Source organism: Pempheris klunzingeri, chromosome 10 (assembly GCF_042242105.1).
Source record: "Pempheris klunzingeri isolate RE-2024b chromosome 10, fPemKlu1.hap1, whole genome shotgun sequence".
Classification (NCBI taxonomy): domain Eukaryota; kingdom Metazoa; phylum Chordata; class Actinopteri; order Acropomatiformes; family Pempheridae; genus Pempheris; species Pempheris klunzingeri.
The window spans coordinates 7,380,192-7,404,190 of record NC_092021.1 but is presented as its reverse complement, the minus strand read 5'-3'; the positions used below and the strand labels follow the sequence as shown (position 1 = coordinate 7,404,190).

The following is a 23,999-nucleotide window of genomic DNA, read 5'->3' as shown; positions in this document are numbered from 1 at the left end:
TCCCTACTTCTCCTAGGGCTAACAAAGCTTTACCAGCTCTTTGAAGACATCTCGAGGCTTATCCTCAACTATTGGTCACTAGTTAACAAAGCATTAAGTGAAGTGCTCCAATAGCCATAACAGAAGATACCAAGAGAACATTACCTGATCACTTTCCTCATCAAGACTTTCTCATTCAGTCAAAGGAATTTAACCTGTGTCCTTCCACCAAGTCTTTCCACAGCACAGCTAACCACTGTCTTTTGATGAGTCACATCCTACCTGTGAAGATTTGTTGAGAACAATCATAATAGTATATGGCTTCAACAATTCAGTGTCTAATTAAATGTTCTGTGACACAAATGAACAATTCACAAAATGAGTTACATAGCACAAAATATAGCACAAATAGTAGAAAAATAGGTTTATTTTCATGTTGTGTTTGTTACAAAGCTGGACGGCATTTCAGCAGAATGGAAACAAATAAGGTGGCAGAATAATCAGCTGCGTTAAAATGAGACAGCTATTCCATAGATCCTGCACTGCTGTGATTTTTCACTGAGGTGACTACTTCTTACAGGTCTAAAGGCATCAGCAGAGCTTTAGCTTCCTGGTCTGTAGAGGGGATGTCAGATAGGTGTTGGAGAAATGGTCGTCCATGGATGCAGGTCCGGTGGGTCTCCCCAAGCTGCTGCTCCATCCGTAGGAGGGTTTCCTCCACATCTTCCCGGGACAAGTTTGTAGGCAACTGACGGGCGAGTCGCACTGCTTCTCCCTGCGAAGGAAAAGTCACAATTCAGATATTTGATAAAACAAATGAAACAAACAAAAAATATTGTAATGAATTAATCTCAATTCATAGCATGTCTCACTTGTAGGTAGTTTTTGACTTTCAGTGGCCGGCACTCTTGCACAGTTCTGGCCTCCTTGTGAAGAACTGCAGTCAGGATCTCCCTGAGGTCCTCCACACCGAGGAAAGGCACGCAGTCTGCCATTGCTGTCACTTCCAGATGTCTCTCGGCTGACGTGAGGCCTGGCCAAAACAAGCAGAAAACAAGGATTAATATACTCCAGACGCTACTACTATCTCCAGGAAAGAATAATAAATAAATATTGTGCTTTACGGCCGGAGTGATGACCAAGTCAAACAAGCGAAGGGCCAAATGGAGTGTTAAATGACTAATAGAAGCCCCAGCAGACTGGAAGGAAGCTGTCTTGTAGGGTGGAAGAATGATAGCTTCTTATTTCATAAGGAAATACTGCAAATCATGCACAATTTATATTTCTGATACATGACTTTGGATGCAAAATGAACTCAGAACGCTACTAAAAAAACCTGGAGAAATAGAGATAGTTAAAATATTTCTTAAATATTTCTGTGCTGGTTGTGTGCACAGTCTATTTATGTTTGCTATTAAAAATGGATGCAGAAAACAACAACTGACAGTAACAAATGTCATTATTGTTTTCAGCGTATTTAACTCCATACAGATATTTGTTACTTCTTACTTTAAAATAGTTTTTTCCTTTTTTGGAAACATTTTAAACAATCCTACCAAAAGTAAAAGATATTCAGCAGAGATTGTGCAATGAAACCATCTTATATATGCCGCTGCCTTCGGTCCCATGCACACCCACCGAGGCTGGCAGTGCCAAATGAAAATTCCTAGAATTTCTTAAAGGGCAACCATTCTCATCACCTGCACACTGGGGTACAAACCTACTGTGAGACCACTCTGTCGGGCAGAGAGCCAATGTCAACTGAGGTGAACCATTCCAGCAACAAAAACAACCAACACGCAAAGGACACTGTACACCCTTTGCAAGCGAGCAGAGAAATAAAGTCACAATAATGATGAAGAAGTTGGCAAAAACAATTTTAGTTGTGGGACTTATTCTGGTTTATTTTTACATTAGATTCATAATTAGCAACATCTTTGCCTTTGACCCCATTTATTGTAGTATATACAAGGTTAAACTACACTGATGTATACTGTATTATCGAACAATTTGTCAGTTGAGGCCTATCAATATTAAAACCACAATGTTCTCTGAAAAATAAAAAAAATTAAATAATGTTTTTGATCCACTATTTGCATATCTTACACTAGCTGCACTGTACTAACTGGTTTACAATTACCAGGTTATCAACAATATATAATTAATAACAATATGTGCTTAATTCAAAGATAACTTTGACTTTACTCCTTATACGTGTATACAAATAAATTAACTGTGGTCAATGTGTGTATATGTTGTATGATAAAGTTGCTATAACATGTTAAAGTTATTATTAAACTTATCATGATCCATGATAAAGGAAAAAGCTTTTAGTTTCATATAACTATATCTCAAACCATATCCTGTACCTCATGTCGGTCATGATTTACAACTCAGCATTTATTGTTTTTCATAACAGACAAATGTGTTGAAGAAATGGGAATATTTTGTCTTATCCACAACTAAGCCGATACACAGAAACTCCATCAGAAATAATTGCCTGTAATCCAGTTACTCGGGACTGTATGTTTGACATTTCTAAGTGACTGGTGAACTATGACATTAATCATGGCAAATGGCTCCAACATTTGTTGACAAAACTAGACAATCCATGAGACCTTTAAACAGCGTGACTCAAAAATAAGAGAGGCTTGTTTTCTTATTGATTAGGACTTCTATGCTTGTACTATGGTGATTATGTTTTTTTATTTTATTTATTATTTTGTCATCGGGTTCAGTGGAACTGCCCACCTGATTGGCAAATGAATGTTTAAATCATATTAGACTGCCTCATGCAACAGTGTTACAGTTTTTTATTTCAAACGTACCTGGAGCGAGTTGGATTTTAAACCCATTAGCCACAAGCCTGGGATCGGAGAAGAGGGCCCCTCCGTGTAGCTCTGGGCTTTGTTTCTCCATGTTGCACAAAGCCTCAGTATATTCAGCTCCCCCTAAACTTCTATAAAAGAGAGATATGTTAAGCAGCGTATTTTCGGATAGAAGATAAACCTCAATAGAAACAAAGGATTGGGAATTGTTTGTCTAAAAAAATAGTCTCTATATAATAATAGTCTATGTATACAAATATAGAAAGAAATCGGATGAGTGTGCAGTTTTCCACAACAAAAATGACTGTTGGCATTTTGCTGGTAAGAAGTGTGATACATTACCCGTCTGTTAACTGTATAGGGTTCTGCAGACTCACTGCTGGAAGTATATTATTCTCTAGAAGTTTCTTAAACAGCAAGGCCTCCTCCACTCGAAATGGGTTTAACAACATGAGCTTCTGACCACATAATACGACCCAGGCGCTCTGAGAGGCCAGCCGGTTTACAAGACAGAGGCCCCGTGGCACTGCGCTGCTCTGGGATGAAAGGCGCTGAAGCTGCAGCCGAAGGGCAGCCACGCTGCAGGGGAGGGACCGCGAGGGCTTAGGCACAGGGTTCTTCATCTTCTTTTGGGGCTGTGCAGAGAAGAGCTCGTCCAGCAACTGCTGGTTGGACAGGGGGGCCTTGCGTTTCTGGCCCTGTACATGGCCCCTTGGGGTGCTCACGCTCATCTCTCTGGGGCCTTCAGCACAGGCAAACTTGGTCCTTTGGTCGTGGTGTTCCTGGGTTTTTTTTGCCTTTTCCTCATACCTGCAGAGTTCAATTAAGTCAAACCTCTTTGTTATTAAATGTGCACTGAACAGCATGCACTGATTTGGTGATTTGTAGAACAAAAAGAACCCCAAGCTAAATTAAAGAGGCACTCCATCGATTTTACACGTGAAGTTAGGTTTGCTCTTGACGAGGAGTATTACTCAATCTGTTTTTCAAACAGTTTTCTAGTGTCCTCTGTGGCTCTGGAAGGAGCTTTCCAAACTTTTAAGGAAAATAATTGAGGAGGTCATCAGAGTTATCTTGAGTTAGGCTTGAAACTTATCATGAAGCCCGCTTTTCACAGGAGATTTGGGGTTTAAATGACATGGGCATTAAGGAGGCAGAGGGTTGTAATGAAAGATGCTACAGGGTTGCATTGTGGGAATTGCAGAGTCCAGTGTTTTGGGAGCTTGACTCATTCTTGGACTGGGACTAAAAGTCAGGATATCTCGGCCTCTGCTGCTTCAAGTAACCCTTTAATGTGTACGTTACGTATGATAGTTGTATCAACAGAATTGCAATAACGACATTTAAACACCTAAAAGCCTTAAACACTGAACAAGTGATGCAGACCTCTAACAGCTCTGACAAATCTTGCTTTATATACAATTTAATGTCTGTTGATAATTTATATTTCATATTTTCTGTGTCGCACAGCTGCTAAGCAGCTGCTGTTGTTGTCTACTTAGGACATCATACAGGGTGTTCTAAAATAAGTTTACATACTGTACATGTAGAGAACGTGTTGAGCACTATATATACACACACACACACACAGTACTGTGCAAAAGTTTTAGGCAGGAGCACAGAAATGTTGTAAAGTAAGAATTCTTTCAAAAATATAAAATGTCATTGTTTATATTTATTAATTTACAAAATGCAGAGTGAGAGAACAGAAGAAAAATCTAAACTAAATCAATATTTGGTTTGACCACCCTTTGCCTTCAAAACAGAATTAATTCTTCAAGGGACACTTGCCCAATTTGTGAATGAACTCAGTAGGTAGGTTGTTCCAAACATGTTGGAGAACTCCAACATGCCTAAAATCAGGGCTCTGTGGGGGCCACACCATCACTTCCAGGACTCCTTATTCTTCTTTACGCTGAAGATAGTTCCTAATGACATTGGCTGTATGTTTGGGGTCTTTGTGCTGCTGCAGAATAAATTTGGGGCCAATCAGACGTCTCCCTGCTGGTACTGCATGATGGATAAGTACCTGCCTGTATTTCTCAGCATTGAGGAAACCATTAATCTTGACCAAATCCCCAACTCTATTTGCAGAAATGCAGACCCAAACTTGTAAAGAACCTTCACCAGCTTCACTGCTGCTTGCAGACACTCATCATTGTACCGTTCTCTAGCCCTTCAGCGGACAAACTGCCTTCTGCTACAGCCAAATAGTTCAGATTTTGACTCATCAGTCCAGAGCACCTACTGCCATTTTCTGCACCCCAGCTCCTGTGTTTTCTGCATAGTTGAGTTGCTTGGCCATGTTTTCACATCAGAGGTTTGGCTTTTTGGCCACAATTCTTCCATTAAGACCACTTCTGGTCCCACTTCTCCATACAGTAGATGGTGTACCTGGGTCCCACCGGTTTCTGCTAGTTCTGAGCTGATGGCACTGCTGGACATATTCTGATTTTGAAGGGAAGTAAACATAATGTGTCTTTCATCTGCTGCATGGATTGTTTCTTGTTTCTTGCTTCTTCAAAAGAGCTTGAACAGCCCATCTTGAAACCCCAGGCTGCTTTGAAATCTGTGCCTGGCAGAGACCTTGCTGATGCAGTATAACTACCTTGTGTCTTGTTGCTGAGCTCAGTCTGAACATGATGACCTGTGACATGAAACTGTCTTCCACAGCCTCACCTCGGTAGCACAGTTTGACTGTTCCTCACCCAGTTTTAAACCTCCTACAGCTGTTTCTGTTTCAGTTAATGACTGAGTTTCAACCTACATATGAAATTGATGATCATTAGCACCTGTTTGGTATAATTGGTTAATCTTACACCTGACTGTGATCCTACAAAACCCCTGACTTTGCGTACGTGTACTGAGGGTGTTCTGAAGGCAAAGGGTGGTCACACCAAATATTGATTTGATTTAGATTTTTCATCTGTTCCCTTACTTTTTCTAAATCGATAAAAATAAACAATTCAATTTTATATTTTTGAAAGCATTCTTACTTACTTTTGCACAGTACTGTATATACACACAGATAGATAGATAGGTCTTACACTTCAGCACCCCATTATTCAAATGACCTATTTCGTGAACTTGTATAAGTGTAATTCCTAGAAATGGTTTGCCAAGTCCTTGTCACATCTTATTTCATGTTTAAGGCAGCAGCATGGAAAGGCAGGACTCTGAACATGTCTTTTTCCATACACTCTTCCATACCTTATATAAGGCCCCAAGTACTGCTGATACACATTTTCCAACTTTGCATTTACTTTAAATTAGTGTGCAGTAATCTAACGTAACTGGGTTGAAGCGCCGTCACTGCAGTATAATGGCTTTATTCCATGATGAGTACGTCTGTGGATAGACATCTGTAGGTGGCACAGTTTGAACTCCCTTGTACTGACGTGTCATTTCAGATGTTACTAATGACTTTGTGACAAGCTTTACCTCTTCCTCTATTTCATAACTTCTTTTGATACAATCAGCTGATTGCAGAAGTTAAGAGTGACTCATTGCCTGCGTATTGTTCTGTGCTCTTTGACCTGCTAATAGCAACATTTAATAAATGCTTTGTGTGCTTAGATCACTTGAGTCGGAGGCAAATGCACATGCTGGAGCCTAACGAGTGACCATATACACTATAAATTCACATTCATCTGATTACCATGCTTTTATTTTTAGTTTAATTCTTTTTCAAATGACTCCATCCCTGTCTTACCTTCATTAATGTAAATCCTTTGACTCTGAGAGAGCAAGGGTTAAACACAAACACTCATTACCTCCATCTGTTCTGTGCCAAATCTGTTCTCGACAAGCCAACTATGTGTCACTCCTCATGCCACTTGTGAACTAAGTGTAGGTGAGATTTTAAATGGACAAAGAGACTTGTGTGAACCTGGAAACAGGGCATTTAGATATTAAATGTCTCTTAAACCTTGTCACAGTGCCACTATGAACATCTATGTTTAGGGATTATTGTGGCTATTGGAAACAAGGGCAATCTCAGAGGACTTAATATTCAACAAATGTTCAAACGTGAGAAATATGCAACATGTGAATTCTCTGTATAGACGGCATACTGTGGGCATTTCACCATCAGCAATATCTGTTGTACTGTGAAAAATGTCATTTACCTAAGCCCCTATTAGACACAGCTGTTTGGAAATTAGAAACACAGCTCGTATCAACTAAATTTCCACACAGGGCTTTTCACATGCAGCTGACAGATCAGACTTTCCCCCTCTCTCTGCCTTGCAAATAACAAGAAATGGAAACAACTTGGAAAGGTGAAGGTCTGGAAACTCACTTCTTACGGTCTTCCTCCCTCAGATTTTTCCACCTCTCGTGAACAGCTACGCTGATATCCTGCAGGCTGGCTGTGGGTTTCTCCCTGAGGACCTCCGCTCTGGCCTCCTTCTCGAACAGAGCGGCGGGAGACAGCGGTGCCCTCATGGCGCGGTTGCTGATCAGGTCGTAGGCCGTCAGAGCAGCCCGCTTCTCTGTTATGGCATTGAACACCTTTTTGTTTGAGCTGCTCTGACTCCTGAGCTCATCAGAGTCACAGTGATTGTTCTTTAAGGGTTGATGGATTTTGATGGGTTGCAGGGGTTCTCGTGTCACAGGATCTGTCAGCGCCGTCCCCCGGCTCCAGTCATCAGCTGATAACTGGTCTTTGCTTGTGTCTGCATCTGACAGGGCCCTGTCCTCCAGTCTCTCAGGGGACTTGTTTGCTGGACCTGTTTCTGCTGTCTGAGTGCAGCTCTGAGCCGTTTCATCCTCACAGAGAGAAAAGTTAGTCTCAAACCCAACTGGGATCTGGCTGACAATCCAGTCCTCTGCTACCGAGGATGAAGAGCTGCAGTTTGAGGTCTGGCAGTCCACTGAAGCATCAGTGCTCATTGCGGTTGGAGGAGCTGTGTCACAGTGTGTAGGTGCATCTTTGAAGGAGTTACCATCTTGTTTGGTGAGACCACCGTGGTCATTCCTCTCAGCACTTGTTGTCACATGTTGTGACGCATCAGTCTGCAAAGGACTAGATGGTGATGGAGACGTCTCATGGCCAAGCTGCTTCTCAGCTGGTGGGTCAGCAGTAGGCCGATAGCCATAGAGAGAAACCAGAAATGCCTCGATTGCGATCAGCACAGCCTCCTGCATTTCAGACAAATCACAAATGGTAAAATTCTTGGCAGTACACTAATGTCCAGTCATGTCTAATAGGCTAGGGCTTTGGCTTATTTCCCCGACAAAGAGCAAGGCTTGATGATGACTGAAGTTATCCGTGTGTCTGAGCAAATTCTGACCAAATATATAATATATCTAACTGATGTTGACAAAGCTTGAATTGTATAGCTACCTTGTCATGAAGAAGGACCTGGGTCTTGTCCGGTGTCAAATTGACGTCAACTGAGGAGGGTGGAACTGTAATTTTGAGCATGGCGGTGGGATAACGGTTTCGGGCTGGATCATCTGGATACTGAGCAGCGTAGTGTTGACGCAGCAACTGATGATGGATCACACGATCCAACCACGAAGTTCGCAGGTAAAAACACCAAATAAAAAAATGGTATTAGATATAAAATTGAATTGAATAAACTCTGTTGCAAAGAGCTATTTAAAATCACTCTACCTTCATTACATCTTTTTGGTGGACAGGCCGGTTGTTGACAAAGATAAATGTCTTGTCGGGGTTAGATGAGCTTGTAGAAGAGTAATCTGCTCCAGGCTTTGGAAGAAAGCCATCTAACACGATCTGAATAAAATAAAAAATAATGACGTTAATAATCCAACATAAGAAAAGCAAACAGTAGGTGTCACCATAAACTTGCATAACATTTTTAAATTGACATGTTCAGCAGCTGGCTGGTACTGGTGCATAACAGTGTAACTACTAGTTTTGAAACCTAAACATTACATAAGCTTCACATTTTCAATTAGGATGGCCATTCCACTGACATCACAGCTGGAAACGAAGCCATTAATTCTGGTTGTGCACAAGCAAACAGGCACTCAGCACCGGCCACAGGATACCGTACGCACACATCCACTGCATAATGAGGTGGCAGTAAAGCTTAAGTTCACTCATTTCATCAACTCCTTTACATTTTTCACGCTTAAATATCAAACTTCTTTTCATTGTAAATTTTGAAACAATCAATAAACAGTCAGTGAAAAGCCTGAGTCTGCTGGTTCCTCTCAAGGGTTTCACATGCAGGCTCCTTTGTGAACGGGCTCAACCAGCTGGTGGTGGACATTTTTCTATTAAAATATGCATCATACATGATGCCCTCTAACCTAGACTCAAGCCAGAGGCAGTTCTCATGAGCTAAAATTGATGACTCAACATAAAACTGAATAGTTGCACTTAAAACTCCATTATAAATGTAAGCTTGTAAGAAATTATGGAAAGCTATTAATGTTCTACAGATTGCAAGCGGAATAGCTATGCTTTTTTTCCACATGGCCTAGGGCTCATTATTAGCAGCAGCGCACGCCAATGAAGTTAATAAATGAACTGCTGTTTCAGGTCGGGGCACATATGCTTCTCTCCATTTCTGCTCATTAGGGTCACTTTATGAGAGCACGAATGGCACCTCTGGCCCCAAAGGGCCGCTATGTGTAGTCATGCTGCCAAAAACGAGTGTCACATTTTGTTCTGCAGAGGAATAGCTCCTACAACTCTCCCAGAGCGCTGTGTCAACCTGGCTCCCTTGATCACTAAGCTTTGGTCTTGGGGACAGGGGAGAAGGAGAAAAGTTCTCTTTCATTGCTACGGGGAGTAAGAGGAAAAGGTGAAAGGTCGTTCTCATAACTGGGCACCAAAGTGTAGCAGCAAAATAACAACAACAAAGAGGAAAATGAGAGAGAAACAGGGTGAAAAGGGCTGCTCCATATCTGTCAGACTAGATTAGTTGGGAGCCTGGCAGCAGGTACGGACCACATGACACCTACCGTGACCAAGCAGAAAGTTACCGCTCGACAGTAATTCAATTACGATCAGCACAGCGAAGCTTAGCTAACAAAAATCACTCACTCCTCATCAGGAAAGAAGTCAAGAGAAAAGGGCAAGGGAACAGTTGGCCAGCCACCAACTGACCACATTTGCTGGCTTCAGACCAGGCGTTCATGATGATGTTATTAGCTCACGGTCAAATATAACGTGCATGTTCTCATTTGCTCTGCAAAAAGTATCAATCTTAACTGATGCCAGTTAAAATGAGACCTTTCCGAACAAGTAAAACAAACAAGACATTAAGTCATCGTCATTTATTTCTGATGCAAATCAACGAATATCAAACTTGCGTCTGAGCTGTTTTTTAGCATCAGTGTCACACAATCTCAGAGACACCGACTTCATGAACATCCCTGAAACAAGTCAAATGACTAATTGTCTAAACTGAAAATGAGGCTAAAGGACATGTCATTTTAGGGTGGACTTGTTGATGATCAGCTTTTATAAGGGGACAAGTGCGTGTGTGAAGATGAACTGCCGTTACAGCTCCAAAATGAAGTGTAAAGGGGCACTGGAGCCACAGTACGAGAGCAAGAGTGCAAGATGTGCGCATGAGGTGGAGGGGGTAAGTATGTGGCTCTGTGCCAGCTCAGCCGTGCTATGTGCCTGTGACGTTCACCCATCAGAGTGCACTCCAGGCAGTCTCTTTACATTCACAGCATCAGTTGTTACAACGTCCAAGGGTGACTTTGTCCTGCTGAGCAAGGGTCCGTGTGAAACAATAAAAATAACAGTTGACCATGAAACTGGAAACTTGTAAATGTGAGCTCTAGGCTTGAACTTAGCCGAAATCATTGCTTTATACTGCCTACACCTTTAACTAATTCAAACCTACCTGTATAAAATGTGGAATGAGTTTTACTAATGCCCATACATGCTTTTTTGCCAGCAATCTTAGTGTGTATGAAAACCTAAAGAAAAGTGTAAAAAAACAAACTGCGGTATCGTCTATAAACTTGCAAGTCATGATCAGATAGAATTGCTCTTTAGCTCTTTTGTCCCTACATTTTTCCCCTTAACTTACCTCTGGTTGCTCTTGGTGATGGTGGCAAGGGAGAAGGTTGGCAACAGCACCGGGCCCCAGCGTAGCAAGAAGGGCACTTCTGTGATCGGCCACCTTGGCCTTCTGCCAAACCACCACCTGCAACAATATGACACCAGTCAACGTCCACATCAGGCGAATCATGCTGCATAAACACCTGTCAAGATAGTAACTGGGCCACGAAGACGCCACCATATATGGAGTTCATACATTTTGTTTCTGTCAAGCTTCACAGGGAAGCCTTTACAGGAAGAGTTTTCTGGTTTTGGAGCATCCTTCCATTAAACATACTATTTAGTAAACCCTTCTGGTTTTACCTCAGTCTTGTATAATGTAAACTGACTTTGTGTTCATGTTTTACCTGCATGCACATTGTCTGCTGAACACTGTTTTGTATTAATTGCCTGCACTGCGTGACGTTGCCTTACTGCTCTCACCTTTTTGTCCTGTTCAGCTTCTCCATGTTCGCTTTCTCCTGCTTCACCTTTACATGTTGAGCATTTTATTGCTGTTTTAATGGATAATGTCACAACTGGCCTATTCCCTAACAATAGCTCATTTACAGTGATGTTGGTCAATGTGCACTGTCCCTGAAAATAAATCAATTAAAATGAATAAAACTTCTGCTATTAGTCAGCCATTATGTCACAAAATATACATGATATACGTGTATTTAAAATAACATTAAAAAACATACAGTCTCTGCAATTACAACAGCCAAAACATTTAGTTTATACTATGATGTCGTCCTTGGACCTGTGACACAAAATGTTACCAAATTACGGTACATTTAAAGATCATTTTGTAACTTATGCCATGATTATTTTACTAATAATTCATTCATATCATTGTAGGTTTATGTCAGATCAGCAAATATTTGCAAAACTACTCAAACCACAAAAACTACAAGCCCATTCGTGGGTGTTGACACCCCCAAGTAGTTTGCGTCCAACAGTGAATACATCTCCCGGGTGTTGATTTCTTAAAGCATGCACTCTGTTGCAGTACATGTCTCAGCTATTAAATACGCAATTTGGCACATGTAAACGGATCGCTCCTGTAAACAGTTCCTGAAGAAGCTGTGAAACACGACACTGGCCAAATAGCAGAGTTGGAGGTAAAGGATAGGGGCAACTGAGTGCTGATTGTACAAAATAGGTTCACCACCCTCCCCTCGATTTCTATGAAAGTTATATGGTAATCGCGTGGCCCCTTGGTGACCCGCCTATACACTTCTGTGTGAAATCTGGCTGCAGCCTGAAACTGAATCTGGGGTTAAGTCCACACCTGTGTTCAGCAGCTTACTCAGGCGTCATAATCAGCCAAATCAGAGTCACAGTCAGTCATATTTGTGTTTGGGGTACCTGACAGTTACGCTTAGCAGTGTTGGGAAAGGACATGAGAGCTGGAAATGTCTAATTGCTAAACAATTCCACTGCTGATTAATCTAACGTTATGTAATGCATCAACCCAAAAAAAAAAAAAAGAGGCTTTATTGTGCACACCAAAATCTAACTATAGAATCTAACTATAATGAAAATGAATGACTAACATTAAGCTGATAATAAATGATGATTAATCTTTTTAAAGTAATTCCACATTGTGTAATATGGTGCACGCTTCTATTGTTAATGATCAACTTTGTATACGGTTTCTATTTGCTATTGGATAGACACTTTTCAACTATTTACACTTGTCTTTGCAGACATTGTAAATACAAACTGTCAAACTGCAAAGATGACTGAGCCTTTACTGTTTGGGCCCCTCAGCTGAGACTCACTTTTCTCACCTTATGGCTTTTTATATGTTTCTATTTTAGCTGGTATATAGTCTTTGCATCTTATTTTATTGCTATCTGTTGTTGGTTTTATTGTAAAGCATTTTTGTAACTTGTTTTTGAAAGGTGCTATATACATAGTAATTATCATTATTGTAAAACCGAGTCCTATTTGCTCACGATGGAAGGAAAAACCATAATTAATTGTAATTATATACAGGCATGACTGCATGCATGTTAAGGGCTCTGACTTGGCCATAAGTTATACATTTTATTTGTTTAAGTCAATATATTGTATATTTACTCATGTGTAGAGTCCTTCCATCCTTATTGACTGTACAGTTTCAGAGTTTATGCTGATTTTTCCCTCTACCTTTTTCAAACATATATTAAAATTCATCGTTCTCTCAGACCGAACCATGATGTTCGCTGCATCATGATGTTTTGTTCATAGAATCTGTGTTTTTCCTCCTCCTCTGTGTCTTTTTGCCTGTTGTTCACAGCCAGCGTTATGATTCCATTGGCACTGTGCACAGGCAGAAACATGAGTAATTTCCTCCCCCTAGAACAGCGCTCTCGTCCAACCTTCTCCTTGTCGTGCTTAATTGTTTTGGAGAAGGTTTGTAGTTCTTTCCATACCTATTATTAGTATTTCTATTGTACCTTTGCATATCAGTCTGTATTGATAAGAACGTTTTTTGTTAACAGCAAATGTCACTTCCACAGATCTGAATCAAACTTTTCAAAATTACAAGGGACTTTCAAGCCACACCTAAATGTCTTTACAATACATTGGTTAAATACCACTTAGCCCCTCTCCATACATGGCTAATATTGTATCCCAGAGTGCCCCTAATTAAATACTAGTGCTGAAATGATCATTGAATGATCATTTAGGTAATTTATCAAATTCAAAAACATTCTCTGGGTTCAGCTTTTCAAATGTGAGGATTTCCTGATAACTTCAGATTGAATCGATGAATTAATAGAAAAAATAATAGACACATTGGATCAATCAGTTACATCAATAATTATTAGTTCAAAAGCTACATTTTTTCAGCTTCATTTTTTTGTTACTAGTTAAAAAGACTGATGAGTGTCTGCTGCAATCATTTACATAACTGTGTTTTACATCCCAACAACTCAATCCTGAGAATAATGTTGTGATTTTGGACTATTTCTTTCTTAAACCAATACACACTAATTAAAGGAGTTCTCTGACTTTGAACTGCTCCTTAACAGTTGAATGCACGTGATTTCTTTTAAGTTAATGACTTGAACTTTTATCAAGCCAAGCCCGCACAGACCTCACTTACCTGCACAGAAGCCTCCCCGCTTGGCTCGATGAAGTTCAGTCTGTGTGTTTATCAGGTGCTTCTACAAGCACCTACCAAAATGAATATTTTTCATCACACGTAACGATTTCATAGCTCACTGACTCGCATTAGCACTGACAACAAAACAACAGGAGGCTGGGGACAATTACCGTCTTCAAGAAGGTGTTTGATTCATAATTTACCCGACAAGCTCTAAATATGCTTTTGTGACTTCCTGTTTAAAGACGTGTGCAAGTTTGAGAGAAAGTGTTTAGCGAGGCACGAGGAAGCCGTGCAGCTTCAGCTGTAAGCTGAGAAGACAATTCCCATATTACACTTTTGCAATATTTCACATTTAAGTGAGTGAAATCTATGATAGGGAAATTAGGTGGAACAGTATGACAGTATAACAGGTATATAACAGGTATGGGCTAAGCCAGACTTAATGTATTCTGTGTCTCCTTACATTTGTCTTGTTGTTATCACTGTTTTGATTGATTGAATGCCAATGGATGCAAACCATAACTTGGCTGAATGTTATTGTTGAAATGTCAAAATATATTTGAAAACAAAAAAGTAAAGTAATAAGTAGGCACAACATCTCCAAACGGTGTTGTTTTTTCCTATGCTGCACTAATCTCTATGCAGACAGTTTTATTTCATGTGCATGTAATAGTTACTCCTTGCCCTTTATTGTTGTTATTGTCTTTCTATTCTGCTTTATAAACATCAGGTTTATGTCTACCATTATTTTTTTGGTTATCGGCAGCATGAGCTGTAACACAAGTAGTGGTATGAGAAGAGGTGGAAGCAGTAGGAATAGGAGTAGTAGTACTGGTAAGAGTATCAAAATGTTGAGGACTGAATTTCATGGAATCAAGCACACCTTACTCTACAATCTAAAAGTTCCTCTGTGTATGCAGTAGTAATAGTATGCAGTCTAACATGAGTTCTCAGTACTTTAACACTTGGTAATGTTTTCAATTAAGGTTGCCATATAAATAACACTATGCTGCAAATGCATGGCATATTCACAAAAACTGGAGGTGATTTTGAGCCAGTGCTGTTGCGACAGTCATTTGAAGACTAATGAGGACACCTGGTGGTTGCTGTGTCACTTCATTGCCATTAAAAACCACACGCTTTCTTTTTCCCAGTGGCTCAGTTCTGTTGCAGTGAAGGTAAAAATGAAAATGATTGTCCAGCAAAAACATTTTCCTCAAACACTTTGCTGTCAACTTGATTGGTGGCTATTAAAAGTCATTGCATAGTCATCCTGCACACAGAACAACTGAGTGACTTAAGCTTTCATCAGCATGAATTGTGTCGGGCAGAAAAGAAGCACTGTGACCACAGGCACAGGTAGCAGCATAGCTCTTGGAAAGACACAGCAGTGTATTTAGACCTAATTTGATGAAATGGTGACTGCTTGAAACAGACTGGTCATGCAAATTGACAGCTAAGAGGTGATTTATGCTGCAGGATTAGTTTGAGAGACAGTATTGCTTGGTGGCTGACTGGTGGAAAAATAAAATTCCCTTTTAGTAATTTTAATTCTGCCTCCATGTAAAATTTCAACAGCCGCCATTGTGTAAATGTTTTAGATCACACATGTATTTGTATGCTGCTCACTTGAAATGAGTCACCTGTGAAAGTTGTCAGAATTGTTAAAAAGTTAAATCTGAAAATGGACGAAGTACAACCGACCTTATTGTGAACGAGAATGAGCCTCAAGTCAGGTTTTATAATGGCATAGGCCATCAGCAGGTCCTGTACTTTCTTCAGTTCCTCTTTGCACTTCTTGGCTGAGGAGTAGTACTGCCGCCTCACTGGAAGATTCTTGAATAGCTTCATGGCGCTCACTGTTGTTCCTGTGACACACAAGCAGCAGAGGTGTGCAACAGCTTTTGACACAAAATGTACTTTTTCCTCAACAAAGCTGAAGGACTCAGGTAGACTAGATCTACCTGGACCGCATCGGGCCAAAACTTACTGGTCAAGGTGGGTGTTATTCTAAGACTTTTCACCATAAATGCAAATACTAATAATCAGAACTGCTGATGACTTGAAATTTCCCCATTGTGGGATAAATAAAGGAATATCTATCTATCTATCTATACTGAAAATGTAGACGATAACGATCAGATATTACTACTGAGAGTCCTTCTTGTAATTGCTAAGAAGATAATCAGAGGAGGACACAACCCCACACAGTAACACAATGGAGGGAGATGATTAAGGATTTTTTCTACATGAAAAACATGTAGTAGGTTACAATTACATATTTCATATTTTTTTTCAGCAGATAAAAACAGAGTAAAATTATTCATGTGGATTTTTGTCCCCTCATTTAAAGATGAACACTACATTTTTTCCCATAATATATGTTAAATGTCACTATTCACCCCTGTTCATAGGAACAATATATGGACAATGAGAGGATGCCCAAATTCACAGACAGCCCCCTCAGACATTCATGTCAGTGTTGTGTCTCTAAACTCTATAGTAAAACTGTGCTTGTTAAAAGGAAAAAAAACCCACCAATACTACCTGCATCATGAATTCTATGTTATCCTAAGATCTGAACATGAGCAAACATCTTTTCATAATTTCCCATATTATTAATATACATTATAATTTCATATTAATCCTACAGGAGATCATGTGACTGCTGCTGGAGACAAAGATGATGCAAACTAGTATCTGTCAGCGACACATTTCCAGTTCAGCGGTGTAAAGAAATTAAACTGCTATCAGAGTGTTTACAATGACTCTATCTGTGACAACAACAAGTTCCACTGTAACCCATCGTCACATAAAGCAATCCTTGATTTTGTTGCTCACTGCAAGCCTGATTGGATTGTTAGTGCCTTGCCTTGGCCCAAGTGAGACGGCTTCTGAGAAACAATCTCGCCTGTGAAGTTAAGCGTGTACTGGGTGCTGATGTCATCCTCCACTGTCTTCGTGATAACAACCACCTGAGGGGAAAGGGCACAATAAAACATCCCAGTTTATACACTGTGGTAACCGAGGAGGTGAATTTTATTATTATTATTTTTTAGTATGCATCAGAGAGAGTTCTTTTTCCATAAACTTTATTTTTAGGATTGCATTGCTTTTTATTCAGTCCCATTTGCCTTTTTACTTTTTTGAGTTGACTGTGATTTAATGCAGTTGTTAAATACTTCTCACCTCTGCCACAGCACAGATGGAGCCCAGCGCCTCCCCTCGGAAGCCGTACGTCTCCAGATGTTCCAGGTCTTCGTGGCTACAGATCTTTGAAGTGAAATGTCTCACAGCCATCACAGGAGTGTCCACAGCTTTTATACCATGGCCGTTATCACGCACTTCTATCCGGTCCAAACCATAGTTCTCCTGCAAAGTGAAATTCAATACAGAGGGGAAATCAAAATCACTACTGTGAATTGTGAAGAGTTAAATATGGATTAAAGCACACTTTTACCTGCAGGAAAAATATAGTTTTGTATTATTATAGTTATATATTTAGAGCAAAGTGTTGTTTCACAGCATGTTTTGGACACTTTGACATTTCACTAATTGCATTATCCAATACAACAATCTTTCTTCTAAATGGGCAAGAAAACACAAAGAACCCAGATCTGGAGGTTAACTTCTAGCATTCAGATCAGTTTCAAGAAATCACTTAATAAAGTTACAAGTACAAGTCCATTTACTAATATTTTCAAAAGAAATAAGACATTTGTCCTTGTTCCAAAGTGTGTCCTAGATACTGTACCAGTTTAATGTCAATGCTTGAGGCCCCAGCATCCAGGGAATTTTCCATCAGTTCTTTCACGACATTCACCACAGAGGTGATGACCTGGGAGCTGGACAGCAGCCGCACAGTATCTGCAGGCAGCTGCTTCATGATGTAAAGTACCTGTTAAAGGAAAATCTGGTTTTAGTCTGGTACTTCTGGGAGTAGTTGAGTCTCAGCAACAGCATGACACGAGGAGTGGCGTGAACCTTGAACAATATTGAAGATTTTACTGACATCAGTGGCTTCACATCCTACAAAACACTTGCCTAAGCCAAAATTTCATGTCAACATGTAACATAACAATGGTGAGCTGCACAACAAATAAACTGCCAATACAGTAATGAATGCTTTGCTTTCGCAGCACACTTGTAACTGATAATGCACAATGTCATAGCCTAAAAACATTACGTAAGGCAAACAAATCTGTGTCATCTTCATTAATCAGCAAACTTGATCAGGTTGAAAGTCTTGTCTTCTGGTTTCAAAAGGATTCTTTATGTCAAAAATACAGTTTTATTGCTGTTGATCATAGAAATAATACTTGAATTTTACAAATAAGAGTTTCCAGTTAGCATGACCTCTTGCTGACCTCTCACTGGCTCACTGATACAAGATAAGGAAGGTAATTTTCAGAAATGTACAGATTAATACCATTTCCAATTGCAAGTAGTACTAGTTAGTAATATCGCATTAGTCACAATTTAAAGACACACCATGACACCAAAAAGTCACCTGATAAGAATACTTTACCTGTTATGGTTATATATTAGCTAGATTTGTAGCTGTAGAGACACAGACCCTACAAATGTTAATTCACTGCTAGACGAAACTTTCAAGTCATTCAAACTATTAAATATAAAGAGATAGTTGTAAAATCTAATAGTTGAGAGGTGTTTTAGAGTTTAGGCTGCGTTCAATCGACTTTACTAACGTTAGCTAGTAACTGCTCCATTGAGCTGCTTAGACTCGTTAGCTTACAATGAAAAAACCCTATTTCACCTTGACCTGAATTACAAGGCGACATTAAGAGCTCGTATTACACTGAATATTTACGCTAGTAAATGGCTAAATAAGGCGGTTATATACTGACTTTTAGAGTCCTTCTGACCGGTTCAATTTTTCATAAACAACAGGCACGAGCCACACGGCGGAAACCACCTGATTCCCGCCCCCTTTCTCACACGCTGATTGGTTACAAGTGACACGAGGGCGGGTTCAGAGAAACATACTGTGAAATTTCTACCCACAGCTTGTACTGACAGGTACGCTCATTCTGAAGAGACGCGGGAATCCAGCTCCCCGTAGACTCACCAAACCACAGTCAGGCTCCAACCAACCTCAACTTGAAACCCATGTGATTTAAATCTCAACACAACCCCCTGTTTCGTAGAATTTCCTGGGGGCGGGATACAGCCTGAGAGGTTTTACTGAGGGCTTCAAAATCCTCCTTTCCATGTCTTGAAACCACGTCTACTTCCGCTCGGGTCAGTCTACGACGTGCTATCTGCGCCTGTGAGCTGTACGCACAACAACAGGGAGATAAACCATTTCTCTCCATAGCAGTTGTCTCTATCATTACCTCCACTGCTCGCTACTACCTGTAAGTCTGCAGCGCTGGCTTTGTGAGTTGTTATCTTGCACTTGTCACATAACGTCACTTACTGTTTCTTATTTATGTACCGTTGACCAACCTTGGTTTAGAATAGTGGTGGTGTGGTCTAGGCTATGTACTGAAAACGAAAACATGTTCATGGGACGTCTCATGTTTACGCTTCTACTTAGCAAGACAAGATAGACATGAAAGGACAGTTAGCGCCAAGTCACTAAGAAGTGTTGGTTCCAGTTCAGTCAATTTGATTAGAATGTAATAATTTTTTTATCCAGAGTAGTTTTAAACAGTCGTGTAATTTGCTTTAGCTACGAAAAGTAATCAGCAAATAGACTAAGCCAGTGAGTGTCAGTGGTTTGAACAGCGTAGATTGTATATGTGACTTTAATCATGCGTAAGGATTATTTTTCCAGGTGTTGCAAATACTCTCTATAAGTAATTGTTCATGTGATCAGACCGAATACATCTGTCACTTTATGCATCAACTCTGTATATCTGTCTGAAGTCGCAAATGTAGCAGGTAGCTTCACACCACAGTGGGCAGTTATTTGTCTAAATGTGAAGGCTCTGAGATTTGAGTTTGGTTTGTAAGTCATTATAAGAGAGAGTCTCCTCAGTCACAGTGGTATACGGTTTTAACAATTACCAGATGTCAGCATGTCATGTGGCTGGTAAAATAATTGAGATGACTGCAGAATGTTGGCATGCACTGGGCCTCGTTGGGAATGTGCAAGAAAGTCATCATTGCTTTTAATGACTGCAGCTGAAGCTCTGTTCGTTTTCGGTAACCCAGTCTGGCTGCTGAAAGTGTGCCAGAGGGCAAAGTTCAGCAAGATTGCACAAGGTGTTTTTTTATTATCACATGTAGACTTGCAGGGAGAGCAAAGTGCTACAGTGACACTAAAGTGGTGTTATTTGCCTCCTCAAATAAAAGTATATCATATAGAAACATGCACACACTTCTGCAGGCATTGTATCCACAGGGCACATTTGGCCTTTTTTGTGGCCCTTTAGAGGGTTGTAGGATTCACAGCTTGTATAACAGGCATAGTTTTTAGTATGACAAGTTAAATGAGATTGAAAGTTATCGCCGCAGCCATTGATCTGACATTTTAAACTCTTGGAGTAATTTCAAAAGGCCACACATGGTTTGTAGCACAGAAAGAAAGACTAAGGAAAAACAGCTACAGTTTAGTTTCTAGATGCATTTAGAAAAACAGTGTTGTTGTTTTTTTTTTACCCCACCTGGTGAGCAAGACATCCAACGCTGAAAATTGACTTTTTATTAACATTATGAGAGGAACTTCTTGTAATACGATGCAGGAAAGGACATAAAAAACACAAATATTGGTGTTGGTAAGTGTGTATTGTGTGCTTAACATATGTATTCATTTCCTGTTTACAGACCAGGATGAATGTGGGTGTGGCACACAGTGAGGTGAACCCAAATACTCGGGTCATGAACAGTCGAGGGATCTGGCTGACCTATGCTCTTGGTGTTGGAATACTTCACATTGTGCTCTTGAGCATTCCCTTCTTCAGCGTGCCGGTGGTTTGGACACTAACTAATGTCATACACAACTTTGTAAGTTACACTCTCACACTGTCACTGTCACAGCAGGCCAACAAACCAGGCCATTCACATTGTTATCAAATCATTACTACAGAGTTAGCTGTAGCCTCACAGGCCAAATGAATCTTGCATACAGGCGCAGCCAAACAGTGTTACCTTCTGTTTTGCCTGTGCTTGTGTGTCCCTGTTAAAATATGCTCTATTTTGGGGAGGCTGTCCTTGTGGCAGCCTGACGAGTGACCTATTATGATAATTTCCCCTCTGCGCACAAGTTCCGCAGACAAAACTGACCTTTCATTGTTACATTGCCGGCCTCAATAAAGAAACGAAGTCAGTGCATCTGACATCATCAAGTTGTGTGAGCTCCAAGCAGTTTACAAGGATTGCGTATCACAGCTAATATGGCAGGCTATTAGTAACAGTAACGACTACGGTCAACTATAGCCTATTGTTTGCCACACAATGCAACAGCAGTATGTCCTGACCACATGTCAGCATTTTACTTTAATTACTTTTCCCTCTGTTATTCTGATTTTCCATTTAATGTTGAATTCCTTTGTTTTGACTTAGAGGCACGGAATTGGAAATTAGTCATATTCCCAAGATAGCTAATTTAGTAATAAATCTGCATCATCCCACCCTTTTTCGTGTGGCTCTTGTCCAAACACCAGTTGTTTTGTTTGTGTTGGGATCTTCCTGCCTCTTCTTTCTGCCTTAAACCCTCTGCAAGACAAGAGGAAAGTAAACACTGACTTCTGTATTACATGCACACGCATACTGTATTTGGAGTCTGATAAATGGTTTCATCACTTCTATTTAAATTTCCATGCATTGTGACCATGATTCGACACCTACAGTATTTCGTGGTGACTGCAAATTCAGATCAATTGTGTCAAAATGCCGTAAATGTATTATGACATCCATTTAATGAAGTGATGATGGAGAAAACAAGATGACAACATAACAGCCAGTCCATTTAATCAGTCTGCTACGGCCTTGCCTCTCACAGTCTACACTACTGCTGCACTTCTGACTGTGTTTTTGTCTCGCTAGGGAATGTATGTCTTTATGCATGCAGTGAAAGGCACACCCTTTGAGACCCCTGACCAAGGAAAAGCCAGACTTCTTACACATTGGGAACAGCTTGACTACGGCGTGCAGTTCACCTCATCTAGAAAGTTCTTCACCATCTCTCCAATCATTCTGTATGTATTAGATTCCCTATGATTCCGTCTCAATACCGATGTATAACTTACACGTAGGAACAAACAGGATAGTAAAATGTTATGGTTTTATCAGATCGAAGGTTATTCACACTGACTTCCAGACCAAAAACATTTCATCATCTCTAAAAAAAAAGTTGATCATGACAACAGCATTAAGTGTTGTGGAAACTGAAATGCCGTTCATAGGACTCCAGTACACGCATTATTTTGTCTCATTGGCTGTTTCTTGTATTAGAGGGATTTCTTGGTTTCATTTTTTGAATGAACCTGTGTTTCGCTCCACAGATACTTCCTGGCAAGTTTCTACACAAAGTATGACACAACACACTTTGTCATAAACACTGCCTCTCTTTTGAGCGTCCTGATCCCCAAGCTGCCACAGCTACACGGAGTGAGACTTTTCGGCATCAACAAGTATTAAGTTATTGTAAATGCTGTGCCTCAAAGCAACAGAAGTTAATTCCTGTGTAGTCTGTACCACCCATGTGTGTACTAAGTTGTACAGTTTGTGTAAACGTCACTGTCGTCGTTTAGGTGTATCAGGTTTAAGATGAAATGTTAAAAAAAAACAAAAAACAAACAGGAATAGGTTTGTAGATGACAGGATGCCATATGCATTACTAACTAATGTGAATATTTAATGATGTATTTTTGGCCTGCATAGACCTGGGCTGGCCCAGGCATCAGTGAGGCTTTTGGTTGAGTTTTCTGTCTTTGCCCTCAATTCACATGGCAACACAAATTGTGAGTATGAGTCTGTTTCTAGCCACAAAGATGTCCCAAATGTATTTTTCAAAGATGTTTACTTTCTAAGGGTAGGAGCCTGTGGCTCGTTGTTTATTTGGTACACTCTCATTTTGTATAATGGGTGTCAAACTTCTTTATGCTGAGTGAAGAATGGAATCATACTCTTTATTTACATGATTTCTTTGGTATGTGAATCATTTCTCATTTGTAACTCAATCAGAACAGAGCAGGCTTTTTTCATTGTACAGTTTTTTTTTTTTTGTGAATCTTATGTCCTGTAAAAGAAGTCTTGTATGTAGAAATGAGACAATTACTGTTGTCAGGTTAAGTGTTTACTGAGGGAGGTCTACAGCGTCTCTGTGATAAACTTACATTCATGTAGCTGCTCTCTTTAGATTATGACTTTTTGCTATCATCAAGGCAGCTAGACCTGCTTTGTTTGGCCATAGCTCAGAGTACTGTTGATATTTCTTGTTCTTAATCTTATTAAAATGTTTGTGCCCTCAAAGTGTTCCATCTATCATGGTTGTGCTTCGCATTGTTCCCAATGATTATCAAATTTCAAGAATGTAATGACACTTTTGGGTACTTTCCACAACTAAAACTTCATTTAAGGAGCATCTCAAATGAACAGGGAATTTTACACAGTTTAGTTTGCAGATGAATACAGAACAGATTTTACAACATTCCACTGAAGTGAGCAGTTCTCAAACTCTATGGTTTCCACCACAGCTGATTTTATTGTCCAAACTTTTGACCTGAGAAGTAACACCGGCAATCTCAAGTTTATCATGATAGGAAATAGCACCCCACTAACCTGAGTGTTGAATACATACATCCATCATCTGTACTGCTTATTCTCAGGGGTCGCTGGAGCCAATCCCAGCTGATATTGGGAGAGGCCCAGTACACCCTGGACTGGTTGCCAGTCCCTCAGAGGGCCGGTGTTGAACACATGCACAGTAAAATAGATGTTGCACAGGAATAACACAAAGAACCTTGGAAACCTTGGATTTATCTTTGTACACAACATAATCTGAAAACAAACTGGACAAGCTTTACAAGTTGCTGAATGCTGTCAAATTCCACCTAAAATACTAAATCTTATAAAAGGACAT

At 40.1% G+C, this 23,999-nt stretch overlaps 2 protein-coding genes across 3 annotated transcripts; one reads left to right on the top strand and one right to left on the bottom strand.

Moving 5' to 3' along the window:
- Positions 1-420: 420 nt before the first annotated feature.
- Positions 421-17,843, bottom strand: pms1 (PMS1 homolog 1, mismatch repair system component). Of its 2 annotated transcripts, XM_070837983.1 has the most exons (12): positions 17,703-17,843; positions 17,138-17,320; positions 16,821-16,923; positions 15,653-15,816; positions 10,835-10,951; positions 8,428-8,550; positions 8,155-8,301; positions 7,108-7,949; positions 3,150-3,617; positions 2,808-2,938; positions 852-1,012; positions 421-754 (listed from the first exon to the last, which is right to left on the bottom strand). In XM_070837983.1, exons 1-12 carry the CDS (start codon positions 17,832-17,834, stop codon positions 554-556), a joined length of 2,772 nt encoding a protein of 923 aa, XP_070694084.1. In that variant the 5' UTR covers positions 17,835-17,843; the 3' UTR covers positions 421-553. The 2 variants fall into 2 exon arrangements, with proteins under 2 accessions (XP_070694084.1, XP_070694083.1); XM_070837982.1 differs by lacking the exons at positions 16,821-16,923; positions 17,138-17,320; positions 17,703-17,843 and having other exon boundaries at positions 2,808-2,935; positions 15,653-15,799.
- Positions 17,844-19,109: 1,266 nt separating this feature from the next.
- ormdl1 (ORMDL sphingolipid biosynthesis regulator 1) lies at positions 19,110-23,378 on the top strand. Its single transcript, XM_070837868.1, has 4 exons — positions 19,110-19,326; positions 20,741-20,920; positions 21,962-22,113; positions 22,420-23,378. The coding sequence occupies exons 2-4, from the start codon at positions 20,747-20,749 to the stop codon at positions 22,553-22,555; spliced, it is 462 nt and encodes a 153-aa protein (XP_070693969.1). The 5' UTR covers positions 19,110-19,326; positions 20,741-20,746; the 3' UTR covers positions 22,556-23,378.
- Positions 23,379-23,999: the final 621 nt, after the last annotated feature.

Excerpts from the sequence above, each read along its gene's own strand:
- ormdl1 (XM_070837868.1), top strand. The coding sequence starts at position 20,747 with ATGAATGTGGGTGTGGCACACAGTGAGGTGAACCCAAATACTCGGGTC. Across the intron at positions 20,921-21,961 it reads CTAATGTCATACACAACTTT|GGAATGTATGTCTTTATGCA; the intron begins GTAAGTTACACT and ends TTGTCTCGCTAG. Across the intron at positions 22,114-22,419 it reads ACCATCTCTCCAATCATTCT|ATACTTCCTGGCAAGTTTCT; the intron begins GTATGTATTAGA and ends TTCGCTCCACAG.
- pms1 (XM_070837983.1), bottom strand. The coding sequence starts at position 17,834 with ATGAAGCAGCTGCCTGCAGATACTGTGCGGCTGCTGTCCAGCTCCCAG. Across the intron at positions 17,321-17,702 it reads CAAGCATTGACATTAAACTG|GAGAACTATGGTTTGGACCG; the intron begins GTACAGTATCTA and ends TTCACTTTGCAG. Across the intron at positions 3,618-7,107 it reads AGGGAGGAAGACCGTAAGAA|GTATGAGGAAAAGGCAAAAA; the intron begins GTGAGTTTCCAG and ends TGAACTCTGCAG.